The following is an 18,959-nucleotide window of genomic DNA, read 5'->3' as shown; positions in this document are numbered from 1 at the left end:
TTGGGATAGTTTAGTCGTTATCGCCAGTCCCGCAGAGCCTTTAACGAGCCAATCGCTCAACTGTCTCGATGACTCTTCAAGCAGAGGATGTAGCGCACCCTTGATCGACGGCGACGGCCAACAAAAATAAAAGGGTCTATTTGAGTCTGGATCGCACACGTATGCAAATGGAAAAAGCAGCAGTCTAATCGGCCCAAGTAGAAGAGGCAAAAGAGGAGCAGTCGAGTACCTAGGAAGAGATGCCATAGGTTGATTAGAAGGAAAAAAGTCTGCAGGTGACACAGGGCAGTTGTGCTTTTCACAGATACTCGATAGAAGCCTATCTTATTCTAGGTTAGCAGGTGCAAGAGGGAGTAGCCTACCTGAAGGGGCGGAACAACAAAGTCATAGAAAGTTATTCCTCTTGCTTCATTTGAATAGAACAGAACCATCTTCCTCGATTTATCTGCAGGGCAGTGCCTCTCAAGCCCCACTGCATCGATATCCCTTCGACTTTCAACACTATCCCTTGAGGGCTACTAGTCGTGATAGATCCGACTACTCCGTGCAGTCTATTTTTTGACCCTCTGCAAAAGTCAAGGGACTCAAATCGAGGGACAGAGCAGCGACAACTCTTTCGCAATGAGCAGTCCACCGTCGTCCCCTTTGATGGACCCAGTCACAATCAGCGAGGACATTGCTCCATTGCCGTCCTTCAAGGCCAGTGGTGTTGCGACTGTCGATTTCGATGGCGTTCTCTCCAGTCCTCTCAAGGTGCACGAAGATGTGCGATCTGGTTGTGGTGGGCAAACGTGGCCCGCGGGAATGCTTCTCGGCAAGCATATGTTGCGTTACCACAAAGACCGGCTTGCTGACGCTCGGATGTGAGTTTCGCGCTCTTTCTTCAACTTCGACACTGCTATCGCATGCATGTGACTTGGACCGGGTCCTTTGTCTTGGTCTGCATAGACAGTGTGAGTGTAATCAAAGACGGAGTAGACTTGCTGACTCGTTGGTCATAGATTGGAACTTGGAGCTGGCGGCGGTCTCATCGGTCTTGCCGTCGCCTTAGAATGTCAGCTTCAAAATCAGTTGTTAGTGACGGACCAGCTGGAGATGTATGAGCTGATGAAGCACAACATCGAGCTAAACAACCTACAAGACAAAGCCAAGGCGATGGTGCTCAACTGGTACGTGAATTCGAATGTATTGTCATGTGTAACATCCTCCTCTGCCTTACCAATCCCCTGGTCAGATGAGTGCGAGCCACCAAGCTGACTGGTCTGTTCATATAGGGGCGAAGACTTGCCAGCTGCCGTGTTGGAGCAAAAGCCAGACGTGATATTGGCTGGCGAATGTGTCTATTTCGAACCCGCTTTCCCTCTCCTGATGTCTACGCTTAAGGCTCTATTAGAGCTTAACCCCGCAGCTGTCGTGTACTTTTGTTTCAAGAAGAGGAGACGCGCGGACATGACCTTTGTCAAAATGGCTAAGAAAGCGTTCAAGGTCGAAGAAATATTCGACGAGGATAGGCCCGTTTTCCAGCGCCAGGGCCTTTTCCTCTTTTCTTTCACCAGCCGCCCAACCACAAGCCAAACGAAAGCTACCAAAAACCAAAGTCAACCTCAACTATCAAAATGATTAAAAAGGTCAAAGAAACGCTTTGTCTACACAGCATCTTAGTTGGCATGCGCCTGAAAACTGTCCATGCATGTTGAGTCCTGGCCTGGAGACCCGACTGGATCCTTTCATCAGGAAACACAGTGACGCTGACAGGACTGCATAGTCAGTCTGACCAACAGGACTTCAATGTAACACCGCCAAGGGGTTTCTCGAGGGTTCTTGAGTCGATTTAATGATAGTCCGCCTCAAGTATTGCTCTAAGTATGTATCATTATGATGGAGCTATATGGGCCCTCAAACTGTTGACTTTCCCACCGATTCGAGGGTTCGGAATTCGTGTAAGAGAGAATAGAAATGCAGAGTACCCACACCTGCGTTACTGACTATCCTGCGAGCGACATGTGTCTGAGACTTGTCTATCGTCTTTGTTGTAATAAGAGACACTGTATAAGTTGGACCAATGAAGTCTGTGCTTGGCAAAGAAAACCAAGTCGTGGTGTGCTTTGAGAGTTAATCTAGCGCTTGTGGAAAAAGGCTCGCATCTTTCTCAAGAAATTTCAAACTCACCGTAAGATTCTCATCACATCGCATCACAGTGAAAGCGCATACATGTTCACACAGACAACGAAGCAAAGGGAATTCTGACTTGAAGCCCGACTCAAGAAGTGTGAACGTCACGCATGCATTGGCGCCAACATTACGCCGAACGACCCAGCAAGAGAAGGCGGCAAAGAAGACTTTTTATTTCCCTCACACCACCGGATTTTCTGATACTTTCTCACGCTCCTAAACTGCTCCTACTGCTGCAAGCCATGTCAGCAAGCCGTTGGGTTGTTCATGAGTGGATGAAGTGGCACCCAGATTAACGTTGCCCTGGACCTGGGAAGAAATGGGTCTTGTTTCAACTTGGCGTATGGCGTCCTCCACACCTCCCGGATGCACGTTGACTCGTTGAGTGCTTTCAAGCCTCTCAAGCCTCTGCGTTTCGGGCCAGGCACATGGCGCCAGCGAACAGGACAACTCAGAGATCGATTCACTGTGTCTCCCCCTCCACCAACTTTGGTCCTCCATCAGTGTCAGATGTTCCTTGTTTTCTCGCTCCGCAGACCTCCCGCCACCGTCAGGCACATATAGACTGTCATTGGCTGCCTCTTAGCCCTGACAAGATCTAACTCGGAAGCTGACGACAGGGCGGCCCCTTGCAGATTGACCAATCACAACCCCCTGGGTTAGAAAACATGCCTTGAGTCGGGCCACTGGACTGCGTGCGTGCTCTGTAAAGGTGGTGAGGGATCTGAAAAATCAAATTGCTCGGCGACATGACTCTGATGATTCCGTTGACGACCTCTCCAACTGCACTGTACTGAGATGACGCGGCCCGCAATACGTGAGTTGCTGTTCCCCGCAAAGCCGTTCTCAGATGAGGCAGCTAGCTGATTGAGGACGGGTTTTGAGGTTCTGAACGAGGAGGCTGGCGATCAACTTTGCATCACAATACGATGAATGCCCCTTGATGGTGCCACGGCACCCCTGAAGGGCGACAGGGTTGATTTTGCTTCTCCTTGTCCTCTTCCGCAGGCCTCCTTCTCAGGCTGTGTAGCGCTCTGGCTTTTTTTTACGTAGCTGTTAGAGCAGACCGTTTGCATGGTTCAGGGAAGTGTTTTATGGCTGGCTCCAGCAGATCCCAATGGCCCGGTGAAAACCTCCTGAGGAGCGAAAGAGATGGCAGCTTGCCACGTCCGTGCTGTGGCCCGTTTCGTCTCCACCACCCACCTCGGAACAAGGCCAGGCATGAGAAAGACAGGCTTGGAATTGGGTGGGTGGGCTATGCTTGTGGGTGGATTTCTTTTGGAAAAAACCACGCGTGGCCAGGCCCCCCCCCAAAGCGGAACTCTCTCTCAGCTCCCACTACCGGGGATGAATCCGGTACGCCGCCGCCTGCGGTTCTTTTGCCTACAGTTGCGGTACCCTTGACTCGCAAGTTCCAGTGGGTTGCTTGCGGACATACTGCGTGCAGCGCTGGTTATGGATGGCACACCTCCAGTCTTCGGTACCTGACTAGGAGTAAGGTACTAGTCTAAAGCCAAGTCTTTTAAGAGCTAGCATAATGAGCCGGCGCCGTCTTTTACGGCGAGGCGTAGTATTAAAGGAAGAGTCGGTTCCTCCCCTTGTTTCGTTTCTTCACCTACGATCTCTTCGAGTTCAAACACCACTCATTCCCACCTGAGCACTGAGCAGGACTCTCTCTCTCTCACGCACACATTCCCTCACACGACGATCAACGTCCATTCCTTCAATTCTTTTTTTGAATAGATTCATTCCTGTGGAACAGAATCTAAACCATCCTTCCTTGCCTAGCAATCCATTGCGTTGAGATACCCTTTCGTCTACACACCAGACGTATCACAGCTACAGCCACTCCTTCACAGCCAAAACAAAATTACCTTAGACCCTTCCATTGTGCTTGTACCTGCCTCTTACTGTTTTGCCCGTCACGTACTAAATCAGCCAAGTAGCTCACGTAGACGGAGCACGTACCTCGTTCGTACTCTCTTTCCGCTCACCGTAAAACCACCACCGCCGTCACCACCAGAACGACAAGCGCGATGTTGTCACCGAGGTTGAGTGGGTGACTGAGATCGAGTACGTTACCAAGATGGTCGACGCTACCACCACCGTCTGGGTCCGACCTGAGGCCGAGCCTACTACTGCTCCTCAGCCCGAGACAACTCAGCCCGCTCCCAAGAAGGTTGCTCCCAAGAAGGAGAAGAAGCCTGCTCCTCCTCCCGCCCCTACCACTACTCTGGTCACCAGCGTCTACACTCCTCCCCCTGCTCCTGAGCCCACCACTGAGGCCGAGGCTGCTGCTGAGCCTACCTCTCAATATGTCGCTCCCGTTGAGCCCACAACCCAGGCTCCTGCCCCTAAGCCCACCACTCAGGCCCCCAAGCCTGTTGTCAAGGCCCCCAAGAAGGAGCCTGAGCCCGAGACTGAGGTCGCTCCCGTTCAGCAGGAGAAGGCCGCCAAGCCTGCCTCTGGCGGTAGCTCCTCTGGCGGTTCTGACACCAAGCACGGCGAGTTCACCTACTACGACATTGGTCAAGGTGCTTGCGGTGAGGACGACACTGGCAAGGATGACTCTATCAACATTGTCGCTCTCTCCCACCTCCTGATGGGCGAGCTTTCTAACAGCAACCCCATGTGCGGCAAGACCATCACCATCAAGGCCAACGGCAAGACCTGCCAGGCTACCGTCGCCGATAAGTGTATGGGTTGCGCTATCAACGACATCGATGTCAGCCGAAAGGTCTACGAGGAGATCTGGGGCAGCCTCGACTCTGGCCGCACCGAGGTCGAGTGGTGGTTCAACTAAGCGCCACGACAAACACGTTCTCTTGAATCATGAAAACAATACGAAGGATACCCTTTTCTTACGACTTGTACTTTTCATGAAGCGGGAATCTCTTCGCCCCCGAAGGCGCTGGGGCGTAAGACATAAAAATGGCACTTGGGTACCACTTGGACCTAGACCTGGAGATTCTGGATTGGGGTGTTTTTGGTTTCTTAGGCGAATCAGCTCCGGTTGACAGTCGTTGACTTCTATGTACATAAACTTTGGATACGCCGTTCGGATAGACAAACAATACAGCACCCTCAATCAGGGACTGCAATTTTGATTACATTACGTTATGTGATTTCCCCTCAATTGTTGACATGTCGCCTAGCATTGTTTATTTTGAATCTAATCTTAACGCAGATGAAGCGAGCGGGTTTTAATTTGGGGATCCTAGTCTTTTGGTCGCTACTCCATGCCTACGATGACCTCGTGCTCAACCAACCCATGTCTTTAACAGGGTCTAGTAGCGAGCAACTCTAATGAATTCTCGTTTAAGCTGAAACTTGGACATTTAATGATCAACCAACAGAAATGGGGAGCTTGACTCTGCTAATGAATATCGCTCGGGTTCATAATGACGAACTGCTGCACTAAAACAAATTCCTTGTCGGTGGTCGATGCCATAGCACGGTTAGTCAATAAACAGCTGGTATCCAGGGGTGAGTGAGGGTACTCTTTCTTGAAGCAGTCTAACGAAACCACTCCCTTCAGCTAGGATTTTACTGATGGACCCTCAGTGAGAATTCACGTAATCAAGGGCCGGAAAGCAGGTAGCGTCGCACGAAAGGATTTCGATCCCTTTTGAAAAGGAGAAAGGAAGGGGAGAAATAGACACGGTTGGCTAGTTAATGATTCTACACCTTACAGAGGCGTTTTGAATACGAGCTATCGATACGGATATAAATATAGGCATTGTCAGACTCTCAAGACTCCCGTCCCAGCCGCGCGTATTGCGTATGCGTAGCATGCATATATGCATGGATACAGTACGTCTATCGTACTGTATTTATCATTTGCGTGTTCTCATCCTCATCCAAGAAGGGGGCTTGATACATGGAGCACGGCCTCCAATGGCAACTCTAAGTCGTAAGTCATGAATTTAGTGGAATGCAGTGTATTCTGAGGCCTTCATAGCAGGTTCAACAGTTCCTCCACGTAGCGGCGTGTATCGACGCCGATGCCTTGAGCGAGCTTACCTGCACCCTCCGCGGAATCTGTACGGAAGCCGACGTGATCGCTTGCGCGGCGGATGAGGAAGATTTCCTTGGCAACATCCGGGTGTCGGGGATCGGGTCCAGAATATTTCCTCTCTCCTTCATCTTGAGAGGTGTTTTGGTCTGTATTTGGGCCAGCTCCGCCTTCGTGAATTGTAGAGAGATTCCCCGTAGCGGCATCTTCTTGACGGTCGAGCAGACGTGTCCAGACGATCCACCATCCACGGCTGGACTTTTCGGTACGCTCAAGAGCAGTTGAACGGGACCGAGTACCAATGTAGAGATTGACCAGGTGAAGGTGAGTGTTGAGAGCATCAGGACGGGACCACGGTTCCGTATCATCGTAAACTTCTGGTATGTTTGGTATTGATGAATGAACCGTCAATGAGACGGGATCCCAGACGAGATCATATATGTTGTTTCCAGAGTGGTTACTACCAGAACCTGCATCGGTTCCAGGTCGCTCCGGACGATAGCTTGTTGAGAGGAGTAGAGGTTTACGTAGAGGAGCGAGTTGATGATGAAGGGAGCGATAGAGCGAATCCATGGCAAGGGAGTCGGTTCGTAGGTTGAACAGAAAGGTGAACATGAATGGTCGGTTAACGTAGACAACAACGCGCAGTTTCTTTGCCTTGTTGAGATCGTGGGAGTCGTAGCCAGGTATCATATTCCCTACCACCTGCGACTGCGTGAGAGCACTGGCTGGATGCTCAAAGTCACGCACAGTTATGGCCTCTGGTCTATCCAGAGCCTCGCTCTCTAGCTCAATGTTTACAGTTCGCAAGACAGTACGAGAGTTATTTGCCCCGTCGCCAGCATCATCGGAACTTGCACTGTCGGTTCCGCTATAATCTTCATTGATCTCCCCCTTTAAACCAATCAGGTAGTGGCCAGCAGCTTCATACGAAGGCGTGCGTTCTGCGAGGCTGGGCCGTGCCAGCTTGGTTGTGTCTTGAGCAGGTTCAGGATCCTGCTGTGGACTGTCGGGCTGTTTGGTAGGAGAATCGCCACTACCAGTGCCGCCAGGCAAAGACCAGTATGTGCCATAACCCAGCTTGAGATAGCTAACCATCTTTTCCAGTTTGCCATCTTCAGTCACTTGGATTTGGGGCTGGTCTTTGTCAGAACTCTCCCCAGCCTGTTCCCCTGTTGAGGATTTCGTGAGTTCACTCGCTGGTGCCCGTGTTTGATCTTGGGCCGCTTTCTGGCGATCTGCTGCCCTTCGCCTTTTTGCGCGCCGAACCGATGTTGGGCTCTCTATGATACCATAAGCGTGGTTGCCCCAGGTGTATAGATCCTCCATCCAGTGAGTAACGTCTCTCACTGATTTTCTGGACAGAGCGCCGGTGCCCAAAAAGATGGCACCGTCATCAGGACCAGGTTCTCTTCCTGTTCCTAACCATTGCTCAGGGTCGCCGTAGGGGTCGCTTGGAGGAGGCGATTCGGGGTTGTAGTCGCCGAATTTGGAAACAACAAGATCAACGAGCCCTTCTATTCTCCCGACCAGTCCTTCCAATACGGCTCGCTCGCCGCTACCGCGTTCTTCCTCGCCGACGCCTACGCCTAGCTCACCAGAGGCCGCGATGGGGATGCCCCCAAAAATGTCACGAGCTGGGTTCCCATGCATCATGACATTCCAGGTCGAAAGGTAGAGATCCCAGTATCGACTCAATATAGTGATGAACTTAGTTCTCTTGTTACGCACGAAGAGCGCGCTCAACGAGGAGTCGTGATGCATAAGGAAGATGCTATGGGCTCGTAGCAGATCGCGCAACAACAGGCTCGCGGGTTTCATCTCGCGACTGGAGTATTCATATCGTTCTTCGGCGGCCTCGCTCTTCTTAGTAGCGAGTCGAGGAGGGAGAGGTAGTTTGGTGAGGTCGATGCTCTAGTATCATCGGTGAGTATGGAGTTGAAGACAACAAATTCATGGTATTCTTACTGCTAGAATCCACCAGCCAGGTTCGAGCTCATGGAGTATGACTCTTGACTTCTCGGTGTCGATGGTGTCTACTGTTGAACCACTCGCAAAACCGCGGCTGAAGCTAGCCATGCCCTGCGCAAGGCCAATCTGTCGCAAACGCTCGTTTCGCTCTTCTGGAGAGATATTCTGGGTTGGTTGGCCACGAGCGCGCCTGCGCTTGTTATGCGCGGCTTGTGTTGTAACAGAGGCATAGTAGACGATCTGATCCTCAATGGTTTCGTCGGTATTGCCAAGCGTGGGGTTGAAGATGGCGAGGAACCCGAGCTGCGCAGGCACGACGGTCCCCGGTGCTGGGTTAGCAGTACCTGAAGCTGAACGCGAGGCCATTATTGCGATGCACCGTGTCCTGTCGTCTTGCGAAGGCCTCGGAAATCGTGCTGCTTTGTTTTGATTTTTGTGCTGGAGCTGATGTGACTAGTCCGTCACTCTCAATCAATTCTGACGTAGATCGGCGATCGTAGCAGCACAAGCCTCCAATGAAGCTTGCAACACCGTCAAGGCGCCTCAAAATAACGTGCGCAGATAAACATAAACGGTCGAAAATAAGAAAATGAGCGCAAGAAAGAAAGAAAGAAAGAAAGAAAGAAAAGGGAATGAGGGGAAGAAGGGATCAGGCTAGATGTTGGTTCTTTCGCGTGTACTGTATGTACCATACTTCTGTCTGTCTGTCTGTTTGTTAGAGGCCAGGCCTCGATCATGCGGGCGGATATGTTTGTGGTCGGAGGTTATACCCCGACTTCAACACGATTGGGCACATTAAAATGGCCAATTGAGCTGTTACGTCCGTCATGTGGGACTCGCGGGAGGTAGATGGGATCGAGATTCAAAGGCTGGGCCGAAGAAATGGAAAAGGGAAGGTCTGGACAAGAGAATGCCATTGTATTTGCATGCCCATTTGCATTGTTGATTGTTAAAACGTTGCATGGGTTAGGTCTCGACCGCGGGGCAAAAAAAGATCTCGAACTTTAGATCAACATACCATTTCCTCTCTTCCTTTCATACAGATTGTGCTATTTCAACAATGCCATGATTCGAGAACAATGCTCATGATTGAGACTGTCGCCTCCACCATCATATTCTCTAGCATACAAATCATTGACCAATTCCAAACGTCGCTATCATACAATCCAAGGTAGTAGACACAAGTGGTATCTCAATAATCAGTACTTGGCCTATTCATTCCTTGCACCTATCGATTCATCTTTATCACCTTGTCCGAAGACAGTTTGTCTCCTCTTTGCCATCGCATACGCCTCACTAACACGTTCGCGTTGGTCTTTCAATACTTGCATCGGTGACCGGGTTTGATCTTGAGCTTTCATACTCTCAGTTCTGGGAAAGCCCCATCTTCTCCGTTCTCTTCTTTGGCTCCGATCAAAGCTGGAGAACTCAGCCCACATAAAATAGAGTATAAACGTGATGAGGGTAAGTGGTATGGTGACGGCCCAGTATAATCGAAACTGCGGTGTGGTTTTGATCCCGATATCTCCTCCATCAGCTTGTGCACTGTCCCAATCGAAGAGATCGGTCGAGAAGAGAGCCGAAATGAAACTGCCTGGTAAAAAGAACATTGTCACAAACGCCAGTGTCTTCATGGATGCAGCGTCGCGAAGAGTAGATATAGAGATGATATAGTTGGAAAGGCTGTAGTTCTCTGATATGAGATTATTCAACTGGCAAAACGTCAGTATCCTTGTGACGCATCTCTCTTTAGGGCCGACATACCACATCAATTTGGATTTGCACTCTCTTCAAGGTATACTCCCTGTCCATGGCCTGCATCATCAACCGTTTCTGGAGAACGCTGACATGGTTCTTCATCAGCTCGTCTGCTTCGGGGTTCGAGCTTTGGCCAAGGCTCAGTCGTTGCTGGACAAACTCGAGAAGCTTCTGTAACGTCTTATCCTTCCTTTCTGTACTCGCTAGGCGGACTGCGAATCCGCTCATCTGTGCGCTGAGTGTGCCTAGCTCACCAGCCGCGATATGTTTCCGTTCAGTCTTGAAGTCTGAGTACCCTGTCCGCGCTTCTATCTGCTGGATGCCAGGCTTCATGTTGTTCTGCGTTACCTCAATCTCTCCATGAAACATGAAAGCAAAGAGAAATGCAGGAAACATGGCATGGCTTGCTGTGCTAAGGCTCCATTTGCTTTTGCTCTTGAGAAGCTTCTTCAAATAATGCTGCTCTTTATCGCCAGCCAGAATCATGCCATATGTGACCCCTGGTCGCAAAGAAGGTGGCCTGAAGCGAGTATGTGACCATATAGACGCAAGTTTAGGCGCATAGCAAAAAGTGTAGGCCTGCTGGGTTGCTTCAGACTTGACAATCTCAGGAAAGGCGTTGACGCCCGCGACACAACTCGAGAAATAATTATATGCAAGCTCAAGATCAAACTTCTCTAGAATCTGATTCTTGGAATCTTCGGGAAGCTCAACGCAGTTATCGTCGAGGATGAACTTAGGCCATATCAGGCGCAGAATTAGCGACTCTGGACCTGTCGTTCCTGTTCGCGTCTCCATGGCCAGCCAGGAGGCGACATCAGGTATTGTAGTGACCCCTTCATGGTAGTCGACAATGCCAGTATCATCCCTGCTCCAAAGCTCACTATACTTGAACGAAAGGACGTCGTGCGTTTGGACGATTCGCCGTGAATTGAACTCGGCGATCTTGTGGTATATCTCATCCATGTGTGCGGAGCGTTAGCGTCTCAGAAGGCAGACTGGCGGCTCGGCGCATGAGACGAGAAGCTTATGAGGCTGATTGCGGGTACTATATAGATGAACAGGCGTTTTTCATGTCGGAATCGTCTGTATATATGGCCTGGAGGGTCGAGAAATGGAAGCTGAAGGCGTCCAGTCTGCTGATACTGGCGAACCGCTGGCGATCTGCCGCTTCAGCTGCTCATTTCACCCGCATCTCATCGCCCAGAGCCTGAGAGGAAATCTGCCCGTTTCGGGGCAGCCAATGGCCCCAGAGCATTGAGACATGGGGGGTTGAGAATCCTTGCTTCTTGAAATGCGCTGGGCGTCAATTAGAAGTTGAATCCATAACGAGGCAAAACAATGCTTTGTTTCTCGACTGCTGTTTATTCCGATCGCTTGTTCATTTTTTATCCACCTTCAGATCTTCAGTTACCTTTTTCACGATTAAGACAATCGAGATTCAACAGGAGTCGAGCCTCTAGAGCTGAAGCTGAAGCTCCGCTTGAATGCGGTATGTCAGCTTGTTAGCTTGTTAGCTCGCACTGCCACTAAGTAGTATTTTCTCTGGTAGTTAGTCGAGGCTTTGATGCCTCCCTTTGTGAAATAGGATCTATCCGACTTGGTATTGTCATCGAGTGAGTATACTCGTCAATTCACTATAAGAGAGTGGTCTGAGAGAGGAGAAGAGGAGACGATAATAACCATCGAGAACAGTTTCTACACGACGTCTTGGCTGAGCCCAAGCTCTACAGCTTCCGCCGCTAGACTAGCCCAAGCTATACCTAGGTAAACTGCGTTAGGTCCCTTATTACTTTACCCCGCAGGTCCCTTCAACGTCCGTCTTGTCCGCTGCAAGCTCAGCCCATCAGATCCAATGCAAAGCATGGCCTGCATCACATGCATCGACAAAAAGAGCCCAGTATTTGGATTGGCATGAAGGAATTAAAGAGTCGAACTTATAATAGATTCGGTGCCGATACTAAGTGCCTCATTATGGTCCTCAAGATCTATAATTATCCATAAAGACCCTTGTAAATGGACGTAAACGCGCCTACGTCATCCCCGTCATTATCGCCAGCATCATCTCACTTCATACTGTAAGCTCCCCCCGCCGCTGACCGGGCTTGCATGTTTCATTTTCTCCTCTTACATCATCCCATTCATTCAGTCATTGTGCACATAAACCTACAACCTCAACCAAACACCAATATTGCTCACACCTATCGGCCCTCAGGCCCAAATCCATCATCATGGAATCTTTCTCTCTACTCAAGCGTCGTACCACCGACCTCCTCCACAATGTCCAGCAAAACCTCCCATCTATGCCTATGCCTTCCGTTCCATCCGTTCCCTCGGCAACTCACCAGAAGAAGAGTTCTATGAAAGGAACATGGGAGCGCATTGATGCCCCTGACGTTCCCCGTTCTTCCCATTCTCTCAATATCGTCCACGGAACCGCTTACCTCTTTGGCGGAGAGATCGAGCCCCGAAAGCCCGTCGACAATGATATGCATGTCGTAACTTTGCCTTGGTCCTCGGCTGGGGCCGATTATTTCAAGATCAAGGCATCCCCCGCCAAACCAGATGCCCAGCCGAAGAAGCCTGAGGTTCAGCAACCCGTTCAGCCAAAGGCCCCGGAGCCAGTCAAATCCGACGAGAAGCCAGACGAAGAGGAGATCGAGAAAAAGCTCGACGAAGTTTCTCTTGCGGAGGATGACGAAGAAGAAGAAGATGATGATGATGAGGAAGAAGACGAATCTTCAGATGAAGAGGTCGAGAGCAAGTCCAAAGGTAAGCAGCCTGCCGGTCCAGAAAAACCGGAATTGGGTGATGTTCCAGCTTCACGAGTTGGCCATGCTACTGCCGTTATCGGATCCCGTATCTTTCTCTTCGGTGGTCGCGGAGGTCCCGACATGCGGCCTCTGAACGAAGGTGGCCGTGTTTGGGTCTTTGACACCCGCTCCAACACATGGACATACCTTGACCCTGCCCCTGTCGTTCCAGGTGGTGCAATTGTGCCCCAACCCGCTCCGCGAAGCTATCACACAGCCACATCGATCGACCGCCCCCGGGACTTTGCTCCTAAGCGGCCCAAGGAACCTGAGACCTGGGGGACAGTGGGCACTCGGAGACACGTCTAAGACGGGCATTCCTCAAGCTCCTGTTGTTGGTAATGTTGCTGAAGATGCTGTGGATGAAGAGTCTGATGGCTACGGTACCTTCTTCATTCATGCTGGATGCCTCGCCAGTGGCGAGCGCACCAATGATATTTGGGCCTTCAACGTCCATGACCGTACTTGGACTGAGCTTCCAGCTGCTCCAGGTCCTGCTCGAGGCGGCAGTGCCATCTGTGTGAGCAAAACCCGCCTGTTTCGCTTCGGGGGTTTTGATGGACAAAGCGAACTCGGAGGGCAACTCGACTTTCTCCACCTCGAGGTTGAAACGTTTGACGATAGAGGCACCAAGGGTGAAGTTGCTGTTCGCGCACGTGGTGGTTGGCAAACTATTCTTGAGAGTGACCCGAATACCGACTCAACTGAAATCCACGCCGAACCAGCTCAGATCTGGCCAGAACCCCGAAGTGTCGCATCTTTGGAGGCAATCACTTCAGGGGCTGGATATGAGTATCTTGTCCTGACCATGGGTGAGCGTGACCCAAGCTCAGAAGGCCACGAAGGTGCAGGCAAGTTCTTGAATGATGTCTGGGCCTTCCAAGTTCCACCTCTGGGTATGACGGCCGCCAGCGTTACCGCTGCCATGTGGCAAGCTGTTGGCCGCAAGACAGGTGAGGGCAAGTGGACAAAGCTTGATCTTGAGCCATACGACGATGATAACAGTGATGAGATGCCCGCGGCGAGAGGCTGGCTTGCAAGCGCCCCGATGGGTGAACTTGAGGAGAGCGGCATTTTGATCTGGGGAGGTCTAGGTGAGGACAATGAGCGTCTTGGGGACGGTTGGATCTTGCGTGTGGGCGATTCCTAGGTGAAATGATGAGGGACTGAACAGGTAGTTGGTTTGGGTGTAGTGTTTCTTTTTGGCGTAACATGTTTTTGGCGATTGTATCAAATGAACGAACGGAACGAAGAAACAAAGTCCTATGCGGACACAATACTTCACACAGCATATCATATTGCCATTGACGAGAATCCACACATTCTATACCTGGGAAAGCATTTGACATGATGTTATGTACAGTTGAAGCCTCCTCCCGCCGGACACTTTTTGCATTTCTTGCTATTGAACTAAAAAAGAGAGATAATAATGTTATAATTCTACAGGTCCGCCCTTGTGGTCTCGGTTCCCCAGGGCTCCGCGTTAAGGCTTGTTTGACCAGCACTGTTCTCACATGTGTCTCGGCTGCTGAGAGGACCAGGCTTGGGGACGTTGACAGTAGAGGGGTCGGAAGCAGTAGCCTGGGCCCGAAGGGACTTGAGGAGATCCTTTACGGAGGCGGGGGTGAGATCCTCATAGTAGTCGTCGTTGATCTGAATCATGGGAGCGTTGACGCAGGCACCGAGACACTCGACCTCGAGAATGGTGAAGAGACCGTCAGCAGTGGTCTGGCCCTGCTCAATTCCGAGCTCCTCCTTGATAGCCTTGACGATAACATCAGATCCACAGCCTCCAAGTTGGCAAGGTGTCTATTGATGCCGTTGTTAGTGGGTTGTGCTTTTAGAGTATTCGGTAATCTTCAATGACGTCTAATCGTCATTGCCAGACTAGCGTGAAGCAATTGCAGTCGACAAAGGCGTGCTTCATGTGGGAAAACAACATACCGTAGTGCAGATTTGAACAAAATATTTGCCCACGGGAGTTCTGTTGTACATGGTGTAGAAAGAGGCAACCTCGTACACTCGCATAGGAGGCATCTCAAGAAGACGGGCGACCTCGTTCATGACGCTGATGCTGGTGAAGCCGTGCTGGCGCTGGCCGAGGTCTAGCAAAGGCATGACAGCAGCCTTCTTGTACTGGGGAGGGTATCGCTTGAGGATCTCGGCAATCACGGTCTGGTTCTTCTCGTTGAACTTGAAGGGGATGTTGGGGTTGTTGTCCTCGGTGTTTCGATGCTGTCATACGGCCATAGGTCAGACAAGTTGGTTCTCATCGCTAGCAATTGCGCGCCAATAGATCTACCATGATCTATGGTCCAGGGTCGCAATTGACAGCGCCAATTGGCCTACTTACCACCATGAGAGTGTCGCTTCGTCGGCTGGCTGTGAGAGAGAAGGCGGCGCGAGACTGAGGGCGGGCAGCCCGGCACACCGGCCGGATGGCGGAGCGGATGAGGGGAGTGAGCTTGCTCGCCATTGTGAATAGTTTGGTGGTGCTTTTCCTGAGCGAGCGGAGCGGGTGTCGTCGCGAAGGCGGGAGGGCTTCTAAGGTCGTCGGTTCCGGATCTTGTCAAAATGTCGCCGTCGTAGCGAGCATTGCAATTCGAGTTGGAGCTGCTTGCAAAATCAACGTCGATGATTGGTGTGTTTGACCCAAGGTTTAGCCGTCCCGGTGTGGACCGGATGGAGAGGTACGTATCGTCCTTCATGTAAGTGGAGGTGGACCTGTAGCTCAATCTCCTACCTTGTCCTATTCTCAAAGCCTGCCTCATCTTGAAATTCAGGAAAAGCTCAATCATCGATGTTTTTATGGTTAACTTACGACGATGAACATTCTCCTGAAATCGTCATTGTTGATTTAGCCACACAAGAACTCAAATCAGCCACCGACGTGAGCAAACAATAAGCTAATCTTTACTGGTGACTCAATCGAATACACCCGTAGAGAATCGCTTTCTCGCAAAGACCAAAGGCCATTGGGGGTTGATGGGCTTGGGTTAACAGAAGTTCTGCAGCCCCCCTCGCTGACCGAACCTATCCTGCCAACACATAACCTCTGTTCTTCAACACTTACGAATAACACGCTATGAAAACAAGTTTCGCGAATTAGGTGGTACCACATGCTCCTCTGTCCTTGTGCGCAATCTCCATACATCCCTCTTGTTATACCTAACCACTGAGCATGTTGTGAATCACGATTCAATCTCAATAGCCTATGACCCAGCTTGCTGTAAGGTGAGTGTTGTTGAACGACGATCAGCATTCGTTTTGGAGCCTTAAAATCGAAACTAAATCCAATTGGATTCGTTCTCTTTCATGGCACAAGCAGGATCCAACACGCCGATCTCTATGATGCTCGTCAAACAACCGAAACTCAAGCCATCCACTGCCAGATTTGTCTTCATACATGATCTTTCAGGTGGGACAACCGAAGAGTTGCAGCATACTCAATTATATGCGCAAGTGTTGCTTTACACTTGCTTCTTCACGTGCAGAGGTTAAACGAAAGGGTACATGGTCAGGGCAATATAAGCTTAAAAGGGTTTTGTTGTTGAACCTTCTTTAACCACAAGAAAACCCCGAGTCAAGGTAACTTTGCCACCCCGCATTGGTACAGAGCCTCCCATTTGATATTTGGGGAAGCACAATTGTGTAGCTCGGCTAGAGGCTTACTTCTGGCTATGAGACATCAACGGTGGATTGGGTGCTGAGGTATCACCACCTTTATGCTGTGGTTCTGGAGGCTCATAACCCGGGACTACCGATGACAACTGGTCCTGTAGTTGATAACTCACCGGGCTGGGCGCATAAAACCAGTAAATAATTTGCTGGCCATTGAGATGATATCGATTGTTGTCGTCGTAGGTTTCAGATGGCGGCCTTGTGAGGGTTGGAATCCAAGAATGAGTGTAGCTAATTTTAGTTAAGCGTCCTCATCACTCTCTGAAAAAGGCTGAGGAACTGCAGCATGTACAAACGGTTCGTGTATATAATATTAAGCCTATTCGCGTCAATAATTCAGCCACGGTTGTAATTATTGAATCTGTCGTTCATTTGTTTCTGGTGACATCCTTCATCGTGAGTTGATGACCCCTGGCTCAACTCTATCGTCTCGATCTCAGAGTGAAAGACCCTTGTTTCTAACTAAGAGCTAGGATCTTTCAGCTAATATCTTAGTTCTAGAGCCACTTTGGAAGCGCCAGATCTTAAATGAACTACAGAAGGAGGTAGGTAGATAGCGCACCTCCTTCCTGAGGTTTTCAGCTTAGCTTGGCTTGGCTTGATACTTCTAGTCTTGGTAGGCAATTGCAACTCGTCTGAGCTGGACCTCTTTCCATCTTACAAACAAAGACAACCTTGAATTCTATCTGACTGGTTATTCTGAACTCCATCTCTCTTAAAACATCAATATCTCGACTTGTCGATAACATCACATCATGCCAATCGAATCGCGATTTTCGGTGTCGGTTCCTAATTGCTCGATTCAACAATGGATATTTGGCTCGCCTTCAGGGCCATTACCAGATCAGAAGGCTTTCATCGATGCTGACAACCCTGAGCAACGTTATTTCACCTACAACCAAGCTCGATTATTTGCGAAGCGTATCGCCGTCGGTCTTATCAACAATGGTCTTAAGCCAGGTGATCGTGTTCTCCTCTTCGCTAGTAACAGCTTGTTCTTCCCGACCATTGTGATGGGCATTTGGATGGCCGGGGGTATATTCACAGGAGCTAACCCTGGGTATGTCACTCGAGAGTTGGCCCATCAACTTCAAGATAGCGAGGCATCGTTCGTCGTTGCCGCGGAGGGTGGCATGGAAGCGGCATTGGCCGCTGCCTCACAGGTTGGTATGAAAGCTTCACAAGTATTTTTGTTGGATTCGACATGGCCAGATTCACCTGTTGAGACACAACCTAGAGAAGGCAGTCGACACTGGACAGAGCTCATTGCATCCAGGCCAGAGGGTGAGAGATTCGAGTGGACTGAGCCAAATGATTCTAATGACTCTGTCTGCTCTCTCAACTACAGCTCAGGTACTGTAAGTCGTTCTTTCAACTTTGTTTTGATCCTGAATAAGTGCCGCGAAGCTAATAACAGTAGACTGGAATACCGAAAGGTGTCGAGATCTCACATTACAATCATGTTGCGAATAGCTGCGGTGTGACTCTTTTCCATAAACTCCATCCCGACTACGAAGCTCGCCGTCAACGTGCTGCTGCCTTGTGTTTCCTCCCCATGTATCACGCCTTTAGTCAAGGCTACTTCATCACCAGCTTCCCTTGTGAGCGAGTTCCTGTATATATCATGCCTTCTTTTGATTTCCCTAAGATGCTCGCACATATTCAGAATTTTCGCATCACGAAGCTTCTGGCCGTTCCCCCTATTCTTGTCCTTATGTCGAAACACCCACTTGCACGCCGTGCCGACATGAGTAGCATCGACATGATTGCATCCGGTGCTGCCCCATTAGCGAAGGATACACAACGCGAGATAGCCGGGATGATACCTGGGGGCGAGTCAGTAGTACGGCAAGGTTGGGGGATGACTGAAGCAACCTGCACCGCATTATCGTGGGACCCTAACAAAGCTCCCAGCTCTGCGGCTGGTGAGCTGACGCCAGATTCCAAGGCCAGGTTGATCCATATCGAAACTGGAGAGGAAATTACGGCTGCAAACACCCCAGGAGAACTCTGGATCACGGGTCCTACAGTGATGCGTGGCTACTGGAGAAACCCAAGTGCAACCCAAGGTGCATTTGTTACTGACTCTGAGGGCACTCGATGGCTTCGTACCGGGGACGTTGCATATGTGGAGGAATACGCAAAAGGATCTCTCTTTCATATCGTGGATCGCGTCAAGGAGTTGATCAAAGTTAAAGGCATGCAAGTTGCTCCAGCTGAACTCGAGTCTCTCCTACTTGAACGAGAAGATGTTGCAGACGCTGCAGTTGTTGGGGTCATGGTCAACGGTGAGGAGCTCCCACGAGCTTATGTCGTCAAATCAACAAACGCAAAAGACACATCTGAAAAAGACATCACAGACTGGCTGGCTAGTCGTGTTGTCAAATACAAACAACTTAAGGGGGGAGTGGTCTTCGTCGACGCTATTCCCAAAGTTCCTGTAAGTCTATTATCCTTCTCAGTAAGAGGCGCTGCAAGTTCGAGGCTTACATATTGTCACTCGAAGTCGGGCAAGATCTTGCGTAAGGTTCTTCGTGAGCGAGCAAAAC

The 18,959-nt window shown here is 50.2% G+C and overlaps 7 protein-coding genes across 8 annotated transcripts; 4 read left to right on the top strand and 3 right to left on the bottom strand.

Annotated features, from left to right (window-relative positions):
• Positions 1 to 13: 13 nt before the first annotated feature.
• FOXG_05152 (uncharacterized protein) lies at positions 14 to 3,260 on the top strand. The gene is made up of 3 exons (XM_018383277.1): positions 14 to 863; positions 1,002 to 1,169; positions 1,275 to 3,260. The coding sequence occupies exons 1-3, from the start codon at positions 622 to 624 to the stop codon at positions 1,618 to 1,620; spliced, it is 756 nt and encodes a 251-aa protein (XP_018240169.1). The 5' UTR covers positions 14 to 621; the 3' UTR covers positions 1,621 to 3,260.
• Positions 3,261 to 4,258: 998 nt separating this feature from the next.
• Positions 4,259 to 4,975, top strand: FOXG_05151 (uncharacterized protein; the record flags this gene model as incomplete). Its single annotated transcript, XM_018383276.1, has 1 exon — positions 4,259 to 4,975. One exon carries the CDS (start codon positions 4,259 to 4,261, stop codon positions 4,973 to 4,975), a length of 717 nt encoding a protein of 238 aa, XP_018240168.1.
• Positions 4,976 to 6,127: 1,152 nt separating this feature from the next.
• FOXG_05150 (uncharacterized protein) lies at positions 6,128 to 8,524 on the bottom strand (the record flags this gene model as incomplete). Its single annotated transcript, XM_018383275.1, has 2 exons — positions 6,128 to 8,101; positions 8,156 to 8,524. The coding sequence occupies 2 exons, from the start codon at positions 8,522 to 8,524 to the stop codon at positions 6,128 to 6,130; spliced, it is 2,343 nt and encodes a 780-aa protein (XP_018240167.1).
• Positions 8,525 to 9,369: 845 nt separating this feature from the next.
• FOXG_05149 (uncharacterized protein) lies at positions 9,370 to 10,882 on the bottom strand (the record flags this gene model as incomplete). The annotated part of the gene is made up of 2 exons (XM_018383274.1): positions 9,370 to 9,870; positions 9,923 to 10,882. 2 exons carry the CDS (start codon positions 10,880 to 10,882, stop codon positions 9,370 to 9,372), a joined length of 1,461 nt encoding a protein of 486 aa, XP_018240166.1.
• A 326-nt stretch (positions 10,883 to 11,208) lies between these two features.
• On the top strand, positions 11,209 to 16,851 carry FOXG_05148 (uncharacterized protein). Of its 2 annotated transcripts, XM_018383273.1 has the most exons (3): positions 11,209 to 11,408; positions 11,469 to 11,532; positions 11,612 to 16,851. In XM_018383273.1, exon 3 carries the CDS (start codon positions 12,148 to 12,150, stop codon positions 13,036 to 13,038), a length of 891 nt encoding a protein of 296 aa, XP_018240164.1. In that variant the 5' UTR covers positions 11,209 to 11,408; positions 11,469 to 11,532; positions 11,612 to 12,147; the 3' UTR covers positions 13,039 to 16,851. The 2 variants fall into 2 exon arrangements, with proteins under 2 accessions (XP_018240164.1, XP_018240163.1); XM_018383272.1 differs by having other exon boundaries at positions 11,469 to 16,851.
• FOXG_05147 (NADH-ubiquinone oxidoreductase 24 kDa subunit, mitochondrial) lies at positions 11,938 to 15,390 on the bottom strand. Its single transcript, XM_018383271.1, has 3 exons — positions 15,083 to 15,390; positions 14,674 to 14,964; positions 11,938 to 14,538 (listed from the first exon to the last, which is right to left on the bottom strand). Exons 1-3 carry the CDS (start codon positions 15,203 to 15,205, stop codon positions 14,170 to 14,172), a joined length of 783 nt encoding a protein of 260 aa, XP_018240165.1. The 5' UTR covers positions 15,206 to 15,390; the 3' UTR covers positions 11,938 to 14,169.
• Positions 16,852 to 16,924: 73 nt separating the features above from the next.
• On the top strand, positions 16,925 to 18,875 carry FOXG_05146 (uncharacterized protein; the record flags this gene model as incomplete). The annotated part of the gene is made up of 3 exons (XM_018383270.1): positions 16,925 to 17,768; positions 17,831 to 18,850; positions 18,873 to 18,875. Exons 1-3 carry the CDS (start codon positions 17,166 to 17,168, stop codon positions 18,873 to 18,875), a joined length of 1,626 nt encoding a protein of 541 aa, XP_018240162.1. The 5' UTR covers positions 16,925 to 17,165.
• Between the last annotated feature and the right edge of the window lie 84 nt (positions 18,876 to 18,959).

The sequence above is a fragment of the Fusarium oxysporum genome, chromosome 7, assembly GCF_000149955.1.
Source record: "Fusarium oxysporum f. sp. lycopersici 4287 chromosome 7, whole genome shotgun sequence".
Taxonomy (NCBI): domain Eukaryota; kingdom Fungi; phylum Ascomycota; class Sordariomycetes; order Hypocreales; family Nectriaceae; genus Fusarium; species Fusarium oxysporum.
This window is presented reverse-complemented; position numbering and strand designations above follow the sequence as displayed.

Excerpts from the sequence above, each read along its gene's own strand:
- FOXG_05147 (XM_018383271.1), bottom strand. The coding sequence starts at position 15,205 with ATGGCGAGCAAGCTCACTCCCCTCATCCGCTCCGCCATCCGGCCGGTG. Across the intron at positions 14,965-15,082 it reads GAAGCGACACTCTCATGGTG|CATCGAAACACCGAGGACAA; the intron begins GTAAGTAGGCCA and ends GCCGTATGACAG. Across the intron at positions 14,539-14,673 it reads TTGTTCAAATCTGCACTACG|ACACCTTGCCAACTTGGAGG; the intron begins GTATGTTGTTTT and ends CGGCATCAATAG.
- FOXG_05148 (XM_018383273.1), top strand. The coding sequence starts at position 12,148 with ATGGAATCTTTCTCTCTACTCAAGCGTCGTACCACCGACCTCCTCCAC.
- FOXG_05152 (XM_018383277.1), top strand. The coding sequence starts at position 622 with ATGAGCAGTCCACCGTCGTCCCCTTTGATGGACCCAGTCACAATCAGC. Across the intron at positions 864-1,001 it reads CGGCTTGCTGACGCTCGGAT|ATTGGAACTTGGAGCTGGCG; the intron begins GTGAGTTTCGCG and ends CGTTGGTCATAG. Across the intron at positions 1,170-1,274 it reads AAGGCGATGGTGCTCAACTG|GGGCGAAGACTTGCCAGCTG; the intron begins GTACGTGAATTC and ends CTGTTCATATAG.